Source organism: Cyrtonyx montezumae, unplaced genomic scaffold (genome assembly GCF_038088225.1).
Source record: "Cyrtonyx montezumae isolate F1298 unplaced genomic scaffold, pur_monq_1.0 scaffold_8, whole genome shotgun sequence".
Classification (NCBI taxonomy): Eukaryota; Metazoa; Chordata; class Aves; order Galliformes; family Odontophoridae; genus Cyrtonyx; species Cyrtonyx montezumae.
In genome coordinates, this window is record NW_027072089.1 from 104,853,392 (window position 1) to 104,874,700 (window position 21,309).

The window sequence follows — 21,309 nt, forward strand, 5'->3', positions numbered from 1 at the left end:
GCATCCTTACACTGGCCCATGCAGGTCTCTTTTACGTAAGTAAGTATGTATGTATGTATGCATTTATTTATTTGTTTGTTTATATTATTTTTGCAGGCTTGAGCCAGCATCCCTGCTCCTCATCTGCAATTGTACTGCTAGAAGCAAAAGGGTAGAGATGCAGGTGGGAGGGAAGAGGCGAAACAGACACTGCCCTTGCATTTAAAATAGTCCTTTTAAGCATGCCTGCATTCTATAAGAGTTAAAAAAACCTGTTCACTAAGAGACAAAAAGATTTCCTGAATGTTCATGAGGAAGTGTTTATAAAGGACTCAAAAGAAAATATTTTTATGAGATGTTAAAAGAACCACATTTCTTAGTACATCATCAGCACACATAGGTAAGGTTTTAAGAACAGTGTCTGCTGCTTAACAGAAACAGTACACATTCTGCTCCTACATCAACCCTCCCTCTGCATTTGGGGACTACATTATCCAGAGCGTCTGGTCGCTACTTCCCTGCCAAAAAATAGAAAAAAAAAATCCATATGGTTCCCATCCTATGGGAGAACGTGCAAGCTTCCACACAGAATCTGTACAAGAGCAAGACCCTATTTGCACTGCAATAAACACCATTTGCTCATGCCTCGTGCCTGCAGGCAGTACTGAAAAAGTTACATTCATAAATAGTATCCTGGGGCTCACATAATGTAAGAGTATTACCAAGCGTTATCAGAGCAGCAATTTTCTGTTGCAATAAGCCACAGAGTCAGATGTTTGAGATGAAAAAGACCTATCTGAATATTGAGCCCATTGGCCTGCAAATGCACAGTATAGTCCCCCAGATATCAGATATTAAACTGATACAGTACATCGCGATCTTAGTCGAACAGCCAGGAGAACTCAAGCCTCAGCAACATTTTAAATGAGCATCTTTACAGTGCAAGTACAGGTGCTCTCTTGTTCTTTGAATGAGTGCATTAAACCACTAAAACAATATTAATATCACCAATTGAAAAGTTGGTAGCATTTTACAAGAGGCACACTGCACCCCAGTACAAGGCCTGACTTCTTTTGTAAATGCATTTCAGAAAAGGCTGATTATAAAAGAAAAAAAAAAGACATGGAGCAATTGGCAGGGGGAAAAGAGCTTATCTACTGACGTGTATGACTACCACATCTTCAATAACACATACTGCAATATTATGGTATATGTTGGGCCAGATTCTCCACTCCATTACAACAGTTTTATGCTGATACAACTCCACTGGATGCTTAAACAGAGTTACATGGGCATAAAAACAATATAATGAAATGGGGAGTCATGCCTTACAATGCAATAGACTAAAAAAGGATAAAATAATAATCTATTCCTTTGTGGGGAAAAAGCCTTTGCTATTTTTAGTGAATGCCTCCATCTCTCTTATTTTATTTCAGTGATAGATTTTCTAGACAAATAAGCAGTTACACTATAATAAAAGTGATAGTACTACTCTGAGAGCTGCAAGAACCCGCCTTTTCATCTGGAGAGCATTTAAGAATCTAAATTCTTCCCAGAGGCTTGGTTATGCCCCAAAACAAAACAGTATAATCCAAATCTCTTAAAGAGTTGGAAATTTTAAATACCTCTTCATGACACATGCAGTGGCACATTTCACAAACAGACTGCCCCATTCACTGTATATCCTGCATGGACTTAGTAACTTATATCTGCTAAAATGCATGAAATACATCCACCAATCTTATACAGGATTCTAATAAATAGAATCACTCTTTTTTTTCATTTGAGTTTAGTTAGTAACTCACACCTAATCCGAATCTTCACTTTGGCTTACATGTCTTGCTGTTTCTCATCTCCTGTCTTTGTGTGGGAGGGCACCTGAAGGACTGAGTGACTCTTGTTTATTACAGCTGACTAATAAATCCTGAGCTGCATGCAGGGACAACACCCACTTAACCAGCTTACACCGAATAGGCCTATTACAAAGAGATTGTGTTTGTTTTATAGATTCCTCCATGCAAAACTTCTCCACTTGGTCCACTTCACCTCAGAGTGTTATGCAGCATTTTACCCACAAAGTTAGGGCACACTATCAACACAAACAGGCTGCAAGCATCAGCTTTGTGTTCACTTCCAGACTGTCCTCACTGTGAAGAGCGATGTGCTTGCCTAACGCACCTTCACTGGATGTTTAAGATGACCTGTTTCACTTTGTAATTTGTAAGAGCCTTTAAATTCATTCTCTTTCACCATGGCCACACACCTGCTATGATCCCATCTGCTGGGCTGAGAGCAACAAATCGCATTTGCACATTTTACAGGCAATGCACCAAGTTGCTCTCAGTGAAAATAAAACCCGTAAACATGCAAGTGAAGAGCTGATGAAAAATAGTAAAAAACAATAACAACAGGATATATAGCGACTCTAAGTGAATGACTGGAGAGTTAAAAAGAAACTACGTAAACTAAATTCTGGTGATCCTCAGGGTACTGCATTATAAAGACGCAACCAGAGGATAGAATAACAGTTATGCCACTTTTGGAGGACAAATCAGTGTTGTCCAGTAAGAGCTTCTCCTCTTGATAGTGCATGTGGTCAGATAAAATCTTAATGGAAGAACATGTGCATAAGATTTTGTCCTGATGAAATAGAAAATATTATGATGCTCTAGAAAGAATAAATATGTCAAAACAGTAATTAATTGTCACTCTTAGAGCAATATGTAATTCTGTAGTTTTTTAAGCTTTACAAATAAAAGAATGTTTAAAAACCTATGAGCTAAAACCCTCCATTGGTTAACATTTCTTTTTCAAATGATCACTGACAACATGTTCAACCAAACCCTCTAAGCATCCGAAACACCTGAGCATGTTTGGATCTAAAATAAGTTCAATAATTAGAAAAATATATTGTTGAAGTAAAATGAGATTAATATCAAAGGATCATTCACATTACAGCTTCCAAATATTTAATGCAACCAACGTACAAGAAATCCTTTGAAATAAAAGCCATTTGTCAGGATGAAACACTGGTGGATTATGAACTGGTGATGGTTTTATTTATAGCCTACAATATGTTACCAGCTGAAAAGTATGACGATAGAGCAGAAAGACTTCTTCAGGGGGGTTCAGAACAGAGAAGCATAACCAAAGGGTTAGGAAATCACAGCTGTGTAAAAAAAAGAAAAAAATCTTTTTTTTTTTCTGATGTGCTCTGCCTTGGCTGCTTCATCCACAACATGAAAACATCACAAGTCCTACAGAGATTCTGTTAGTGAAGAGCAATTAAGTAAAATATGCAAACTATTACTGTTGATTTTTTTTTAAAGCTTCTCTCACTGTTAACGTGTTTTCTTTAATGCTTCAACTAGCAGTGCCCTAAACAGCATTTAACAAATAAACCCATTCCCCCAATATCAATACATTCAATACTTCCACTGGAAAGTGCAGAAAGAAATATGCATAGAATAATCATATCAAGCATCACTCTGATCAAAGAGTGACCGTCAAAAGAGTTCACAGCTGAGCCTCCTGCTTCTCTTCAAATTATTGTTATTCTATCTGAAAGGATCTGTTTTTCTACTTCATGAAATAATTGGAAATGTAATCATGCTCATAAATAATATGGTGATGTAACTTATTTGCAAATTGGAAAAAAGTTTCAGTTCTCCAGAAGGTTGTAGTTGGGGAATTAAAAAGAGTGTTGTTCTACATTCTACTCCTGAATCCCATCTGCTTGCACACAAATATAAGGCTTTTGCACTGTTTGGCATTTCTGAGCAGACAATGCTGTGGAAACCATCCAGGCAGCCGAGAGGACCCAGATTAAGTAAGAGCTCTAATATCCAAAATATGCCGGAATCTTCAATGATCATTTTAACAAAAGCTAAGTCAGTAAAGGGAAACTTCGCTGGTTTTCATTTCATGACAGAGAGAGATTAAAAAAACAACCACTAGCATTTGCCAAATAGAGATGGAAACTATTAGGAAAAACAACTTCCCATTCAAATGGATATTACAAACAAAGGGGCATAAAAACAAAAGGGAAACTAAAAGAACTTGACAGTATAGCGTCACATGCTTCAGACAAAATATGACTGAGTAAATTTGTTTCTGAATGAGTTTCACTGCAGAAAGAGAAAACAGAATATGGTATTCAAAGTAATTTTTAAAAAGGCATAAGAAAGCATGCGTTTCTTACCCGTTCTGTATAGCAGCTGTTGGATCATAAGTCAAAGCCATGCCAGCCTGCACATAGTTAGAGAAGAAAAACAGATTTTTATTATTATTGCAGAAAAAAAAAAAAAGAGACATTAAACATAGTCTGTGCCAATGCGAATAAAAACTGAATGCAACTTAGAAATAATTTTTTTTCCAGGGAAGCTCAGATGGTCCAAAGAAGCACAGTCATAGGACTTAGCCTGACAGGTCCCTAAGAAATAGATCTGCTCTGTGTAACCTGCCCATAATATTTAGACCAAATGGTATTTTTGTTGCCCCAGTATCAACACCTTGACTGGAATCGGTGCATTTATAGTATAACATGACAGGGGCAAATCTTGTTCTTCCAGGTCTGACAGGTAATTTCTAATTTCCCTAAAGCCAACTTCACAAGATCTTCTCAGGTAGGAATCTCATCTTTCCTACCAAGGCCATACCCCGCATGACTTGAGGGCTCTGCCTGGGCAATCAGGCCTGCTTACAGTTGATTCATCACCATGACACATGAGACATCAAGTGATCTGTAAAGCACAAAACACCAACTCAAACAAGAAAGTGCCTGAGCTTTTAAACAGGGCTTTTAAAGTACTTTAGTGGTCTAGACAGTCAAATAATTTGTTTATGGCCTACACAGGGCCTTTCAACTGCTGTTCACCACCAAGCAGATAGCAACCTGTGCAAAAAGATTTGGAGATGTCAAAACAGCATCACTGTCACTATCACCACCATTAGCAAACAAGTATGGGAATGGCAGGAAAGGCTGGGACTGAGCAGAGCTGGAGCCCTAATTTCTCAATCTATCTCAGACTCAAAGATGGCAATCCGAGCTGGATGGGAAGAGACAGGATAGGGTCCCTAATCCTCAGGGTACTCTGCTCCCATTAGGAGCAGCTGAAAAATGGTCAGGGCACCCTCCCACCCCGAGGCACTCTATTCCTCTCCACTTGTCATGCGGACCATGCACTGCCTGAGACAAGAAACAGAACCATTCACTTCAAGGACAGGTGCTTCACTAACCGCGTGGCAGGGCCTGCACACCTGGTGGGAGCTTTTAACACCCCTGGAGCCATCTACAGAAGTACTTTTGGATAACAGCATCTGCCCCCTTACAGATGGCTGCTCGGTCAGGTCAGGGAAGTGTCTGCACTTGGCTGGCTCCCATGCAGACAACTGAGCCGCAAGGGCAAGAGGACTGGTGAGGAGCAGGCAGTGGGCTGGCAGCGCTCATGGAAGAGCCACGTTAGCCTGGCAGCTGATCACCAGTCTGCGAGGAGATGGCCCCAGTTTCCAAAGGCCAAAAATCATTTCTGATCTGAAAGCATAGACTTCACCGTACCGACATAGCCAAAAAAAAAAAAAAAAAGATTCTGTCATTATGAAGTATATGTATTTTTCTCATTACTCTTTTAAGCAGATGCTTTTAATCAGACTATTTACTGAAAATGCCACTGTTTTAATAAAATATGCACTAGATCCCATGCAAAAGATTTAGAAGACTAATGGATAAGACATGCAGCTAGTTTTTATAAACGCATTCAGTTTATAAAAAGAAAAGTAAAAATAGCTGTTTCTGCAAGGTTAAAATGTCAAACAATCGAATTTAGGGTGAGCAAGAAATAAAATAGCTTAGAAAATGATCAAGAGTTATCTAACTAAATTTCTTTTTTTTTTTCCTTTTTTTTTTTTCCTTCTTATGTCTTAAACATTTTCATTATACTGCATTGTTTGGAAATAGAAAGGTATATGGTTCATACCAAAAGACAGCCAATAAAACTTTAAAATCATAATTATTTTTTTTTCTTTCTGCAATACATTTTCAGGAGAAAAATACTCTAACTTTCCTTTCTCTTTTCAGCAATTCTAAAATTTAGCACTGCTCTCTTTTTATATCTTGGTGTTGGTAAATACAACTTAAATAGTATGAACAAGCACTACAGAAAAATTAGTTTAACAGTATTTAAAAACAAAACAAAACAAAACAACAAATGTAAGAGATTCTTTGTAAATCACGGTGTTGACATTAACATTTCTTCTACTCAGAACTGATGAAAAAAATAAAGCAAATTATACAGCCCTCAGAAAGGAATGACACAAGCTTTCCAGTTAAGGGAGTTTCTGGACCTAATGGTCCTCAGGATGGCATGGATCAGAGCTCACTATATCCATCCCACAGTTTGGATCAGTGTCAACTAAGGACAAAGCCACAGCAAGGAAGAGGGCTGGGAGGCAAGGAAAACATGGACAACTGCTTCCAATTTCTTTGATGAACATAAGTATGAAGATGTAGAAAGGATAAACTGAACCATTTCTTTCACTGGAGCCCCAACAAGGATCAGTGTGTACGTGTACACTTCTCAGCTACATTTCTCATGAACATTAGAGCACATGTTAATGATACAGACTCTCAGCTTGCCTTCCAGCACAATCATGCTCCACATTTGCATGCGAATACAAACTGCATATGCTCTGTTCTCCCTGTACTTGCATCACATTCATACATACTACTGGTATTTGGAACAAGGGACACAGTGACTACTGTGGGCTTTGTGAGTCCAAAATACTAAAGGCTAGACTATCATCTCCATACTGGAACTATATCCATACTACACCGTGACAGGTTACCAGAATCTGTCCAAATATTTTGTAGTGACCGCTATAAATATGATGAACATCTTTGACAGTGAGAGTTTCATGTCAGACAAAATGACACAGCATGTGGCAGTACATGCATATGGTACACCACCTACAGATGCCCAAGTAATACGGCTAATATCTGCCATTGCTGAACAGTCCTTAACAGCTGCTATTTCACATAGCTGCTAACAGAGGACTATTTATTTCTTTCTCATCAAGTTGCGTAATTTCTCCCTAAAAAATTATACTGGCAAGAAGCCCAGAAGAGGTAACAGTTAGCCTGGACGAGTGAAAGATTTATGGTCTGAAGCATCCTCATACATGACTAATAAAAACTGATGAGCAATAATAACTTACTGGAAAATTGTCTGCACTTTATTCCATAACACACAAACAGGAATTCCAAAAATACCAAATACAGAATATTAGGGCTGGCCTCAGATTTCCATGCTACAGAAGTCCAGCTTATTCTCTCAAAAACTCTGAAGTGAATATAGCTGTCAAGGGCTTGTAAGGTATTAACTGTATTGAGGTGCTGGCTGACGCCACTGTAGCAGTCTACATTCATGCTGAAGTGTACTTTCTTCCAGGTCTTTTCATCCACTGTTTTGTTTATGTTTCAGTGGAAGAACAGGGACTTATTCCTGCTTCTGATAGTGACACTTCCTGATGAAATGCCACCTGAGTGTGGCACTGATGATGAAGTGTTGCTTCAGGAATATATTTCTCTTCTATTAAGGAATGTCTGAGCCACAGAACTTTTATGCCAGATAACAGACACATACCTCCTGAATGAAAATTCTGCATCCCAATATTTCAATACTCAGTTCCTTAAAGCGTAAGTTAAAAGGACTATCTACTATCAGTTCTGCACGTATTAATAAGGAATATTTCTTAATATTTACTCAACTATGTTCACAAAAACATAAGTAAAAACATATTGGTTAAAATCATTATTTTTAAAAACATGATTTAAATTGTGCATGTTTACTTACTGCTTACTTTCACTGAAGTGTTCAAATGTAGGACAGAGGAATGAAAAATTTTGCTATTCTATTACTGTAGTTTTCTAATTACTGACACCGTTAAACAAACAAAAAAAGCGGCTGCCAAATTTCAAAGAGATGAAATTTACAGATGTGATGGATTTTCCAAGCAGCAGGCTCCCTGGGTTTCTCCTCCTTAAAGGAAGATTTAGAAAAGCATTATTGTACCCTAGGACTCTAGGGATTTCTCTGGTGAGCTGAGGTGGAAGTTAGAGGAGAGGACAATCCTCTCTGCTCCATCTTCTCTGACTCAGCTCCTCATCCTATCATGCCAGAAGACTGCCAGCTGCTGTTCCAGGGCAATGGATTTGCTCTTGGGTACTACAGCAGAATCAACTGAACTTTCAACACAATTTCCTGTGCTTGTTTTGTTATCACCACTAATATCTGCCAGGCATCACAGCTCAAGGATCTCTTGTGCCCTGACAGCAGATACTCCTACTAAAACACTTTAGAGAGGAGAGGGAAAGAACTAACAAGACAAATGAGATCTGTTTAAAACACTGATTTAATAAATAAGCACAGTCAACAGGAAAGTTAACTTCGCAGAATTCCCTCCTTTGATTATTTAGAACAGTTCTGTCAGAAATATCTCACATTATTAGAAAGATTTCTGAATTTAATTCTCAATTAAAAACACAATTCCTTTTTAGAAGAGGAGAAGTCTAAAAATGTAAATGTGGCACTTTTGAAATATATAGGTGAATATGAAAAAAAAGTGGGTCATTTCCCAGTGTTGTGTGTTGGGAAATGCTTGCTTTTACATGCATGTGTTCCTTAAGCAGCTGCAGCTTCTGAGAAGAAAGTAGTTATGGAGAGGAAAAACACATTATACTGAGGTCAAAACAGGCAAGTGATTCACGAACCCCAAAAGGTCAGAGGTTGAGTTGCTAGATGCAATTCAAAAGTTCAGAAACCCAAATGAATAACTAGAAACATTTTGTACTACAGAACCGGACTGGAAGTCTGATCTACATAGCTTGTGCTCTTGCTGTTGAGCCACTTTGTTCCCACTTCAATTTATCTGATAAATTAAATGAGGAGCACTGAAATTTGCAAATTTCTTTTCAGGCCTGTAAATTTTTCCCCACCAAAAGAATTAGTAATTTTTCTAGGTAAAAATAGATTAGTCCTAGACAGTGGATTATGGAGAACATCTAAGTACTGCCTATTTCCTTGGAGCATAAAACAAATCTGAGTTCTCTCTCAAAATACCTATTATGTTTTTCTCTCTAAATTACTGTTTGTATTAGACAAAGTTGTAATGAAAAGCAAAGAAGAAGATAAACTGTTAACAAAAGCAACATCCACAAACTACTATGTCTTATTGTTCTAAGAAGCAAGTAAAAACATTTAATTTTTTAGAAATTTCACCAGGTGATATTGAATTAAAAAAAAAAGAAGAGGAAGGGAGGATGAAGGGGAAAGGGAAGAAATGGGGGTTAATTTCTTGACTAGAGAGAAACAACAAACAAACAAAAAACAAATAAAACAATTAATACAGGAATTATTTTTCGCAAATTATTAAATATCTTCGTACACATCAGACCAAATTCAATGACAAAAGGGTCACATTCAGTGGTGCATGTCATTGTTGTGACATATACATCAAGACTTTGATGATGATATTCCCCTGGCAAGAAAGATGACAAAAATATGTAAATGGCCTGAATTTTAAAGAAGATTGCTGAAATGTTTTATAATATTGAGACTGTAAAAAAACTAAATCTCTTTGAGTTGATACAGAAAAGCTATCATTTTTAGAATTGTTCTTTCTAGAAGAGCCTACAATTCATTACTTAACGTTGAACTGATTCAAAGCACTTCATTTTTTATCAAATTATGTGATATTTCTCCCTTTCTACCAGATAAATTTCAATCACTTGAATGCACATATCAAAAGATTTTATTTCAGAACAGTCAAAGTTTCAAAAAATCTGCAATAAAAGATTAAGCCATAAAATTTAGGTTGCAGTTCTTAATCCAATCGTATCCCAATTTGGAACTACTCCTGATTCCCCAGACGCACTTTGACCTAATGAACTTTTTTGGAGAAATATCATACACCTCCAGACACATCAATTACAATTTAGAGGCAAATTAGATCAAATATTTTACAGATAGAATTTGAACATGATTACTTTCCATCACCATTTCCTCAACATGATCTTGTCAGGGACAATTACAAAACAGACTACTGAACTAAACTAGCGTGACTCAGAAAAGCCTGTGCTGAAATCAAAGAATTTAAACTTTGGACAGAAATAATTAGTTATTATAGTTTAGAATTTCACTGAAAATATTTCCAATGTGTATGGGCATTGCATATTTATTTCACCTATATATTAGTTGCATAGTTTGACTGCCTTTAAAAAGCAGTAGGTAATGCAAACTCTTGGATACATAGTCTGGAATTGGTCAGCCAGCACAAATTCTCAGTTCTAATGTCTCACTCAAGCTGCTGAATGTTTTCTGAGGCTTCAACTAGGAGAGGAAGGGTGAGGACCAAAAGTGTTCAAAGTCAAGCATTCTTCTCTCACTACAACTGGCTTTTGCTTAGAAACCCCAAGTAACTAACAAAAAAAACCAAACCAAACCAAACCAAAACAAAACAAAAACCCTTGAAAATCCCTTGAGAAATTCAGTATATTTTTAAAGACTTAACCTTAAAAGGTAGTGACCTATCTGGACTCAAATGCCAATGTAAAATTAGGTGATAGCTAACAACTTTCAGTTCTTTTTTGACTATGTTCCTCCTCTGCTTTTTTCAGAGTACTGGGGCTACCAGCTTTGTGCAGTGATGTGAAGCTTACAGGCACTCAGATCACATCACTCTCTTTCTAAGAGTTGCACAAACCATACAAAGGATAAGAAATTTGTTTCTCCTTACCCTGCCTCCACTAAAAGACATTTCTACGATGAAGTGAACATTTCAAGCCAAATCACATTGTTGCTGGGATTTCAGTGGGGGTGTTGTGCAAGTGGAGCAGGCTGATAGAATTTAACATCCAATTAAAGCATTTATATACAGTTATGAAACAATCTACAAAAATGTGTGGTAGGAGTAAGATTTTCTATTATATTCTGTAGTACGGCCTGAAAATTGTTCTAAAAAATTAATTAATAAAAAACTTTCTCTCTTTATATTCCACAGAAGATCTCCATAGAAGAGAGCAAAACCTCTGAGGATAGCATAGCCAGAGGTACCACTGCAGCAATCTGTTTCTCCCCACTAAATCTCCTGCCTTTACCATTTTGCACAGCTGTCTGTCTCTACTTGTTGTAATTTCAGTGACAAAACTGTTAGTGTCATTTCTCTGGAGCCTGCCCTTCTGAGTAATAACCCTCACACAAATTCAGTATTAACACTGGTCAATCCTCAGAAGTATTAGAAATGCCCTTCATGTAAGTATTTAAGAATGCAAATGCTTACCTGAACAATAGCCAAATACATTTTGGTCTAGATATCATGGGGTTTGGACAGGGTGGAAATATTAAGGCAGTAATCAGTTGGATGGTATTTCATTATCTTTTTCTTTTGGGAAGAAAATGAGAAAGAACAAAGGTGCAGGGAACATTTTCAGATTCCATTTGTAATCAGAACTATGACACTTCACTATCACAGAATCACACAACTGTAGGGGTTGGAAGGGACCTCTAGAGATCATCAAGTTCAACTCCCCTGCCAAAGCAGCTCCCTAGCCCAGGTTGCACAGGTAAGCATCCAGGCAGGTCTTGAATGTCTCCAGAGAATATAAGTAAGTTCTCACTGCTTACTACCTGTTCTTTTTCGAGAAATTAAAGCTGACAGGAATAATCGTAGGAAAGTTAGCTGAGCACTGCGACATTCTGAACAACTGAATGGTTCATCTTGCTTAGAGCGTGATCATTAATGCTCATAAAATAGAAGATTAATTTCACAAAAGGATTTCATATAGGGAATAAGAAATTGATAGGATCATCTAGAGGAAATCCAGCAGCATGCATTATCATCAATGCTTTGAGTAGAATGCCCAATGTGAAGCAAGGTATTAACCAGAGATTAGTAAATCTGAGAAAACAGATTCCCAGCCTGAAATATTTTGAGTTTGCATCTTGACTAGCTTTGCACATTTATAGATTATGCCATGACAACAGCTGTGTAGTTTGATAGTTGACTGCAAACAACAAGATGAAATTATGTATCCCATCACTGAAAAAGAGTGTTTGAATGTTGATATCATTAACACATCAGCCACACCATGTCTCTACGTAACAGGGATATTGTTGTCCTTAGTATGAGCCACTCCATTAGCAGCAAATGAACTACATAAGATGTAAGAAGCTGATGCCCTCAGGCTATAGGCATAAAGGTGGCCTCTAGCTTTGACTTTAAATTCTTTTCTTAATGGATTTGAACTGAAGGAAGTATAGAACAGTGGAGATAATAGCTGCAATGGCATTTCCTATTTAAACAGGGATTTAGAGGTCCCTAAAATATGGACTGTTGACTTTATTCAGGGATTGTTATTGTCTCCTATATATATGCCTTTGCTTTTACAGCCCTGCACACAAGAGCCTGAGTCTTCTACTTTAAGTAATTCCTGAGTACTTGTTCTTCACACACAAGATACTGCCACACGTTTGGAGGTTTCTGCAGACTCTTGTAGCAAATGTGGCTGTCTTTTGTCATTTTAAGCCCAAAAGGCTAAAAATTTTTTTTAGCATTTTTGTTGAAACAGTGTACAACAAACACTTTACTGGAGGGAAACATTTTCATGCCTTAAAGAGGTCCGTACATTTCTTTCAAGAGTTCACCAATTATGCTAGCATTTATATGTCATAAGCTGATTATCCAAATAATATCAGCTAGCAAAAGAAAGTAGTTACAGAAAAGCATAAATCCTCTTAAAACACCTATCTTAGAAATACCAAATAGTTTTCTTATTTATTTCCGTTGTAAAATTGAAGTAAACATAAAAACATCCCACAAAGAGGAAAAGAGAGAAGGAGGGAAGGGAAGGGAAGGGAAGGGAAGGGAAGGGAAGGGAAGGGAAGGGAAGGGAAGGGAAGGGAAGGGAAGGGAAGGGAAGGGAAGGGAAGGGAAGGGAAGGGAAGGGAAGGGAAGGGAAGGGAAGGGAAGGGAAGGGAAGGGAAGGGAAGGGAAGGGAAGGGAAGGGAAGGGAAGGGAAGGGAAGGGAAGGGAAGGGAAGGGAAGGGGTTTTAGACTTTAGTTTTAGTGGGTCACAATTGAGCAACATACTTTTTCTTTGAATTCTCATTCACAAAGAACAAGTATTTAGAATAGAAATAGTTCTGAGTTCTTCTGCCTTTGCAGTTATCATTTTCTTTAAGAAGGTACTATGACCAGATTCACTTCACCTCATTTATTCAAGTGTCATTATCCTATAACAACATTCAAGGAGAATAAACAAATTCTTGAAGAGTCAAAGATATTTCTCTTATTTCACCCACATTTGGAGTCGCTTCATGCACAAGTACATAGAAAGGAAATTCCAGTAACAGACTATTTACAGCAGAGCAAAATGGAACTGATAGAATCTTAAAAAAAAAACTAAAAACACAAAACTTTGTATACATGATATATCTAAGGCTACTGTAAACAGTGTTGTCTTGGACAGAATGAAGATCCCAGCTCAGAGAAGCTTTTGGGAAACTTTGACATGGATTATATGTTTGAATGCATGCAAGTATCTCTCTCCTTTTTGTAGAAGTCCCTCAGTTCCTGGAATGATGGAAAAAAATAGCACCATTGAGTTACTTAAGTGCAAATTGATGCTGGGTTTACAGGAGGTACACCACAGGTGCTGACTACACACCAGTAAAAAAATACTGGACTCAAGTTTGGCTGCAGAGAGCACTTGCAATGGGATAAGGCTGTGCAGAGCATCACATCCAAGTTTGAAATTGCCTTTTCCAGCAACTTTATACTCCACTCACTATTACAAACCTTCCTCTTTCCCTCACATACACACTATCAGTCATTTTTTGCCTGGTGTGAAACTATCGTATTTTGTGTGCAATCAGATTTCTTCATAGCACTGGAAGGCAGACCTTCAGGTCTACAGCTGACTTCTCCCAAATCCCTGGAAAGTAATTGCCACGTGGCACTTACCTCTCCTTCTCTGGGCCACGGCCTTCCATTCTGTGTGTATTTGCTTTGATTCTGGCGCTTCTTTTGCCCTCCATCAGCAAATTTGCACAGTAAAGGCTCAGTGGGGGCTGTGAAGACAAGAAACCCAGTCTGTATTAGCAACCCCCAAAGAAAGTGATTATACCAGCAACAGTAGTGCTTTGTAATACTGATCTTTTGAAGTAAAATCTTGCCTTCTGCAGATATTTTTTGCCTCTTTCAGCCTTGACTCTACTGGCAGCTGTTCTTACTAACTAAGCTTCAAAAAATATATACTGGCAGCCCTTAAAAGAATTTAGCAAATATTGTTGAAAAAATAATCAGCCTACGCAGAATGTTAAGTTGCTGAAGTGAAATAGTAGAGTCAGGCATTAGTTCCAGCTAAGTCAGACACGTATTCATGACCAGCATTAGTGAAGGATAAACACTGTTTTCCTAACGTAGCTTTCTGTTTTTATTGTAAAAACTTTGCAAGAATCCATTTAAAGAATAAGTGTTCTCACTATTTTTGTGTTTCTCAGCACTCAATATGTTAAATTCTGAATAAACAGAAAAAAGTAGACAGTTTTGCCAAGCACGGTCCAATTAGCTTTCTTTTCCTCTTAACTTCTCTTTTAAGCAAGTTGGCAGCTGAGAAAACTCCTTTCCTCTCCAGCTGGGCTCTGATGTGGGAGAATACAATAGTAGAGGGTGGCTGGAACCCCAGGAATGATGGGTATTCCCAGAGCTACACACTCAAAACCCTAGCGCACAATAGAATCAGCTAGTGAAGAAATTATCATACACCAAATGGGTGCCACAAGATGGGAACTTTGTGTCTTGGGATCTTCTCCCACCAACCAGCTTTAACAGTCTTCTAAAACATTTTTCAGCCCAAGCTGTACATGCCTTGGTAGTAGCAACTCGTTTCGGTTGCCTCCATCTTAAATGAGGTGCCACAGTCTACCCACTTCATCAGGAGGATGTCAGGACTGTCTTTTATTGCGTACATCAACTGGTGAGTAAATCAATATTGGCTCGGTTGAAATTAATCTGGAAATGATGTTTCACATCTGAAACTTCTAGGAAACTTTTGGGTTCCCAGGCATTACAAGTTGAGGCTCTAACTAATTAACCAGGGGTGTTGATAGGAAAAGACAAGAAACATAGTTTTTCACTTTGTTTTTTGTTCTGGGAGGCTAGAAATGTTGAAAGAATAAGAAGGAAGAGATAAAGGGTTGGTCAAGTTCCTGACATTTATTTGCAATAAATATAATCATTTGCTTGGAGGATTAAATAATTTTGTATAATGTTAAAATAAGCTCTCCTCCTTCATCCTCTTAGTTACAGCCAGCTCAAAATGGATCAGAAAACATAAATTAAAAATGTGATCACTTGAAAACAACAACCAACAAGCAAGGCACAGAGAGGATCTTATATCAATACCACAATTTCTCATTGGGACTGCATCATTTTGTCTACTTTCAAAGCTCTAATAGCTTTGTTTTTTCATTACCATTTTACCAGGCTAGTAATTTCCAAGGTCACTAGAAACTGAACTGCAGGGAACAATCCATTATTGGCAGAAAGCTTGACTGTGTGACCCCAGAGGTCTTTCCCCACCTCTGACTTCTGTTATTGTATCAGATTTTGGAAGAAGCAATGTTCAGCCAACCATTTTAAATTTTAAATAATGAAGGTTTAAAAGCATCCAGGTGGCTGTGGAGATTCTTTCTGCAGATGGAGAGATTTTATGGGGCTGACTGCCCTCCACTTCTCCTGGTTTTACTCCACAGTGTGATGCAGCATAATTTCAGAGCAGTTACTTACAATTCACTGCGAGGGAGGAGCAGGTGCTAAGCCAGCATTAGAGAAAGTCCTATTAAATGTCACATTTGATGCTTCAAAAGCTTTTTATTTCAAGTGCTGAACAACTATCAATCAACATATGATATCAGGAGTATCAGAATTATTCAAAACCAATCTGAATGCTGCATATTTACATGTGTCATGATCATCTGCTATTGTACACATGTGTTATTAGTCTACATGCTATGATGTGGTACAGCAGTCAAGTAAATCATATGGCTTACTACATATCCTTCCTATAAATTAGCCAACCACAAATGGGAAGCTGTTGCCATTTCTGAGCTTCCCATTATTCAGCAATACCATATGACAACAATTTATTGCTAAGTTGAGCATTCCTAAAGTTAACCAAGATTGGCAGACATCACTGAACAGATGTGCCAAACAACTTTACACCACATCTAAAAAAAAATGTGGAAAAAGAAACTGTACTGCCTTTTTAGGATTATGGAAGAAGATGGAAAAGGACAAATGAACCATACCCTGCACAGGCAGGTTTCTGCAGTAGGAGGCTTTATTCCTCTACAGAATACTGACAGGAATTCTGGGAAAAAGATCAAAACAAGCCAATCAATATTAACATAAGCATAAAGATGGGAAGAAAATGTATTGGCAGAAATACAGAGCCTAGTTCAGGTTTTCTTTGTTGGTTGATATTCTTTTAAAACAAAACAAAACGAAACACTGAGATGTAGCAGAATACATCTAGTAAAGTAAAAAATGATTTGAAGAAATTTAGATCTTAAAGGTTTACACCTGGGAACAACTATTGTAATAACCTCAAACTATAAAGAATTCAACCTCTGTTAATTTCAAAAGTAAGACAGAATGTAAAAGAATCTTAAGAGTTCAAGTGTTGCTGTAAGTACACAAAAGAACTCAAGTGTGATTTATTTCAGTCCTTTTGAAATCTCTTGTAAGGCTTTATTACTACAATCATCCTTACTAAACAAATACATAACAGCAGAGGATTCTGAAAAGAACATATTCTATTCCACATATCAGAAAAAACTATTTCTAAGTAGAATTCTATTTGAATGGTTTCGAGAAATGTCAAAAGTGCTTTGAAAATAGCAAATTTACTTTCAACAAAGAAGCAAAAAAATAATAAGTAATAAGGTTGTCAATTCAAAAAGCAATTATTCAGACCATATCATCATTGTGTGACTAAGATCAAAGGACTGGGATATTTTACCCCTAAATACTTCTGAAGAGAAGGAAGGAAAAAAGGGAATCTTCTAACTTCCTGTTTTCGCTGCCTTCCATTCCAGACAGATGCTCCTGAATATATGGACTGGATTTTTTACCTTTCTCTTTTTCCTATGTGTGAATACACCAACTGGAAATAAATGCCTCTTCTCTCACCTTTTGCACTGCTGACTTAATAGAAAATGTAATTTGGGTATTTTTATATGGTCATATTTTGAACTGATAAGCACATTTTTTTTTTTGTTTGGCTTTTGACAACCTTGACGTTTTCAGCATGTGTGGTATTTTGAAGCATATCTGGAAAATCTGCTGTTGGTATTTTCCTGTCAGAAAAGTGAGAATTGATTCAGTCAAGATAAATTTCAAGCCATTCCATTCTGATAAACTCTTCAAGATAGAATGCACTGCTCTTTCTTTGACTTCTACCTGACAGTAACAAATAAAAATACCAAGAATAAATAACAGCTTTAACCTGAACAAGGTTCATTAAGCCATTACCCATTTTTCAAGGAAAAGATTTAAATGCTTGCTGCAGTTCCCATCCAGAGCCTGCTCGAGTTAATAAGACATAAATAGCTCAGAACTTGGCTTTCAGTCCTGAGAAGGAAACGGGATCAAATTGATAGTGTTTCTAAACAGCATCTGCCAAGATATTCAGGGCTGCTTTAGGTGAGGGCAGTTGCTGCAAGTATTCAAATTCTGTTCCCATGGAACAAAATGGCTAAAGCCCTATCTCTCTTCAATCATACCCTGAATTTACTCTGAGAGTTCAGTGAAGGTGAAAGAGAGAGACTGGTGTTATGTCAATCACAGCTGTCAATATTTTTGGAGCTCCCTTAGGAGCTCAACTGTTCATGCTCTGGTACTTCAGGTGAATTGACCACACAGACAGACAGCACCAAACTGCCAAATGCCATTATAACTCCAAAGGCAACACTGGTATTTAAAATAGGACAAAATCTTTAGATGGAAAGAGATTGGGATAATAGTGCCTCCTTCCCATATTTGGCAACCTCTCAACAGATATTCCAGGAGAGGAAAAACAACTTCAATTAAATTGGAGAATTTATCAAAAAAATCAAACTCCTAACTAGTTCTGAACACCTAATTTCCTTTTTCTTTCATTCAGAGAAGCCTGATACACTCAAGCCTCTACATATACAAAAGTGTATATATTCATGAACATGTGCTTCATAAAGTACTGGGAAGATGAAAGCTGTCATTTGCGTTCAGCCAATCTGTTTCATTATTTCAGGTGCTCAGTAAGTTTTTCTATCATATCTTGAGAAAAGATTGTCCTCCACCACTTCCTCAGTCCTATTGCATCATCTGTCCAACAGTCGCAAGAATTACATACATAGCAAAGTAATAACAAGAACATATTTATGCATTTTAACTTGTTTCACTATGAATAATTTTTGAGGACAGAATATTTTTCTGCATGCCAGGAAGAAAGTAATCTCATCTTGTGCAAAACTGAAGATAATGTTTCTAGCAGAGACCTTAGCAACAAGTGTGATACAAACACTCATGTGGATCTTTAACTCTTCATTTTGTTAATGTGATGAAAAACGATGAGAAAGTCAGAGCTGTTAACAATGAATGGTAAGTGCACAGTCAATGACTTTTTTCAAAGCATGTTTTCAGGAGAAAGTTGGATTAATTTTTTTTTTCAGTCTTGGAAATCCTCCTCTACAATAAAAAGGAAGCAGAGCAATAATTGAGTCCACAGTGACACCAAGCATTTAAACTGATCAAGTTTTAGTAACTATTTTTCCTCACTCACTTTCAAATTTTAAGTATTTTGAAAGTACTTTCAAGTACAAATCACACTGAGCACTGGACTGAAACATCTTTGCAAGCAGCACATTTGTCTGCCACAGATCAAATATTAGTTCTACAGTATTACCAAAGCCACTTTGCAAGTAGACCAGCTAACTCATACAGTATTTGACAGGGAGATGCTAGAGACATAAAAACTCCAGAAGGAAGGAATGGCTGAGCAAGTTAAGGTGCTGATATGGATGTACCCAGCAGGACTACAGGCTCTTCAAAACTTACTAAGTTTATTTCCAAAATGAATTTTGCACTTTTAAGTTTCAAAAATTGTAGTCGTTTCCTCATTCCATCAATAGAGCAACTAATTGCCCTAGTGAGTCTACTGATTTCTAAGGAAGTTCTGACACAACAGTACTTATTCACCCCTAAATAACAAACAAACACAAGTCTAAATTCAAGAAAGACTACAGGACACAATCATAGCTGTTCTGCTCTTGGAAAGTGAAGAGGAAAAATTACAAAAGTTGGTACTTGACACAACAGGATAAAAGTATATGCAAGGACAAAGCATAAGCTCAGTATGAAAACTGTAAGTAATTAAGCAAATAAATGCATCGTTCTCTGCCATATGAAGTACATGACTTGTTGAAGGACAGAGCTGATCATTTTGTGGGGGAACAGATTTTGTTCCACATGTCCTTAAAACTGGATATGAGCTCACAGGATAAACTCTAACACACGTACACATAAGCAGAATGAAAGTGAACTATTTCATGTTCAAATAATTCTTTGCTGCTCAGTGTTTTCAATTAAGTAGTGATTCTACACACACAGGTGTCCATAGATAAGTGCAAGATGGAAGCTGATGTCTTTAGAATCATAGAAAGAAACTCAAGCAATATGCATTATATTTATCTCCTCTTCCAGTAGGTTTACAGCTGCACTAAACTAGATGATATTCAGTGTACCTACACAGCTGATTATGAAAGCAAAAGAAGGAGTTAATACTACCTTTCATTTCTAGAATGTATTATTTTCACAGTATAATTGTGGAAATTGAGGAAAGAGTTTTGTATAAAGAAAAATACCCCAAAGCAACAGTTAAAAGGCAAACATTTGTTTGTCTAGAAATAAAAAATTAAAAAAAGTTATTTACTTTTGATAAACTGTATTACTGCTGAAATAATTATCTTTACTTCACCTCTTTCTCTTAAAGAATGGGAAGCAATCCTTTCATCTATTTGTAAAATAATTATTTCTAAAAAGCAAGAGTATATTAGAAAAAAAAATCCTAAAGGAGAAATAGTTAATCAAGGATAATATTAGCATTTCTATTATGTGAAACACAAATTATACAGAACAGGTAAAACAGCTAATTCTGTGAATACAGTGGAGAAACAGCATGCTGACTGTGAAGTGCAATCCAGGTCTTATTGCAATCAATGAAAACATTCTACATACTACATAAAAAACTGTACTTAATCATATGATTGCAGAAGCTCCAGCAAAGAATTGTTAGAGCTGATCAGAAATGACAGTCTGCTTTCGATGGGAAGTTGCATCATTTATTTTATAGCAGTTTGTTTCTGTTTAAAATTCTATTTCAGTTTTCAAATGTTCTACAGAACAACAGATTGAGAGCATCTGGTTCAGGCCCATTAAAACATTCCTTTCTAATGTTGCTGATAATGGGAAACCTTTGTAACAGAGTGCATTAACTAGATACGTACATTATTTTATGGAGATAACATACAGATACAGATGCTTCAATATAACATTGGAACTTAAATAAAAATATAAAATCAATACAAATAGCTTTGATGAAATGAAATGCTAAGGTAGTGCTGAAATGTAGTAACAAACAAACTCAGTTCCTCAGCCAACTTTAGTGCTGGCTTCTGCAGAAGGGCATGAATAAGTGAGCAGTAAATCCAGTGCAGCATAAAGAAGCTTCTTATTCATACTTATGAACTAGTAACTAATTCATTAATATGACTTATTTTAACGTTGCATTTTGTCTTTATTTTAAACAAAGGCCTGAATAAGAGCTCACAGAAGTTGGGGTGAGACTCTTAGCAACTTCAGTGGAATTTGGAGTGCAAATGTAATGAGCTGAATGTAAAAAATCTTTACTGCTAAGTACTTGAAAGTGCTTGTATAGATTTTGAAATCAGCCTCAGTGCCATTTGACCAAAGAGAATTCTGAGCACAGCAGCTCTTTTTTTAGTCACTTTGTTTCTGAGCTTGATGTAATTCTCATTAACAATACATCCAGTGTATTAACATCCATTGTCCTCATGTCCACCAAGTTAAGTTTCCATTTTTAGCGGCTAACAACTCAGCTCAAACTACTGTGAGTTTGAATCCAAAGTTCCTCTAATGAATTCAAATGCAAATTCTAGGTAACTGAGCAAGAGCAGATTCAGGCATAGTTTTTTTGTCAGAGAACGCAGCTCCCTT

The 21,309-nt window shown here is 37.0% G+C and overlaps 1 protein-coding gene across 5 annotated transcripts in view; it reads right to left on the reverse strand.

The window, feature by feature from the left end:
* RBMS3 (RNA binding motif single stranded interacting protein 3) overlaps positions 1-21,309 on the reverse strand; it is a 706,597-nt gene that overhangs the window by 74,262 nt on the left and 611,026 nt on the right. For all 5 annotated transcript variants that reach the window (XM_065753689.1, XM_065753691.1, XM_065753690.1 and 2 more), the window contains 2 exons: positions 13,996-14,102; positions 4,181-4,227 (listed from right to left, as the gene is read on the reverse strand). In XM_065753689.1, the coding sequence (XP_065609761.1) occupies positions 4,181-4,227; positions 13,996-14,102 (154 nt within the window). The remainder of the gene's footprint in view (positions 1-4,180; positions 4,228-13,995; positions 14,103-21,309) is intronic.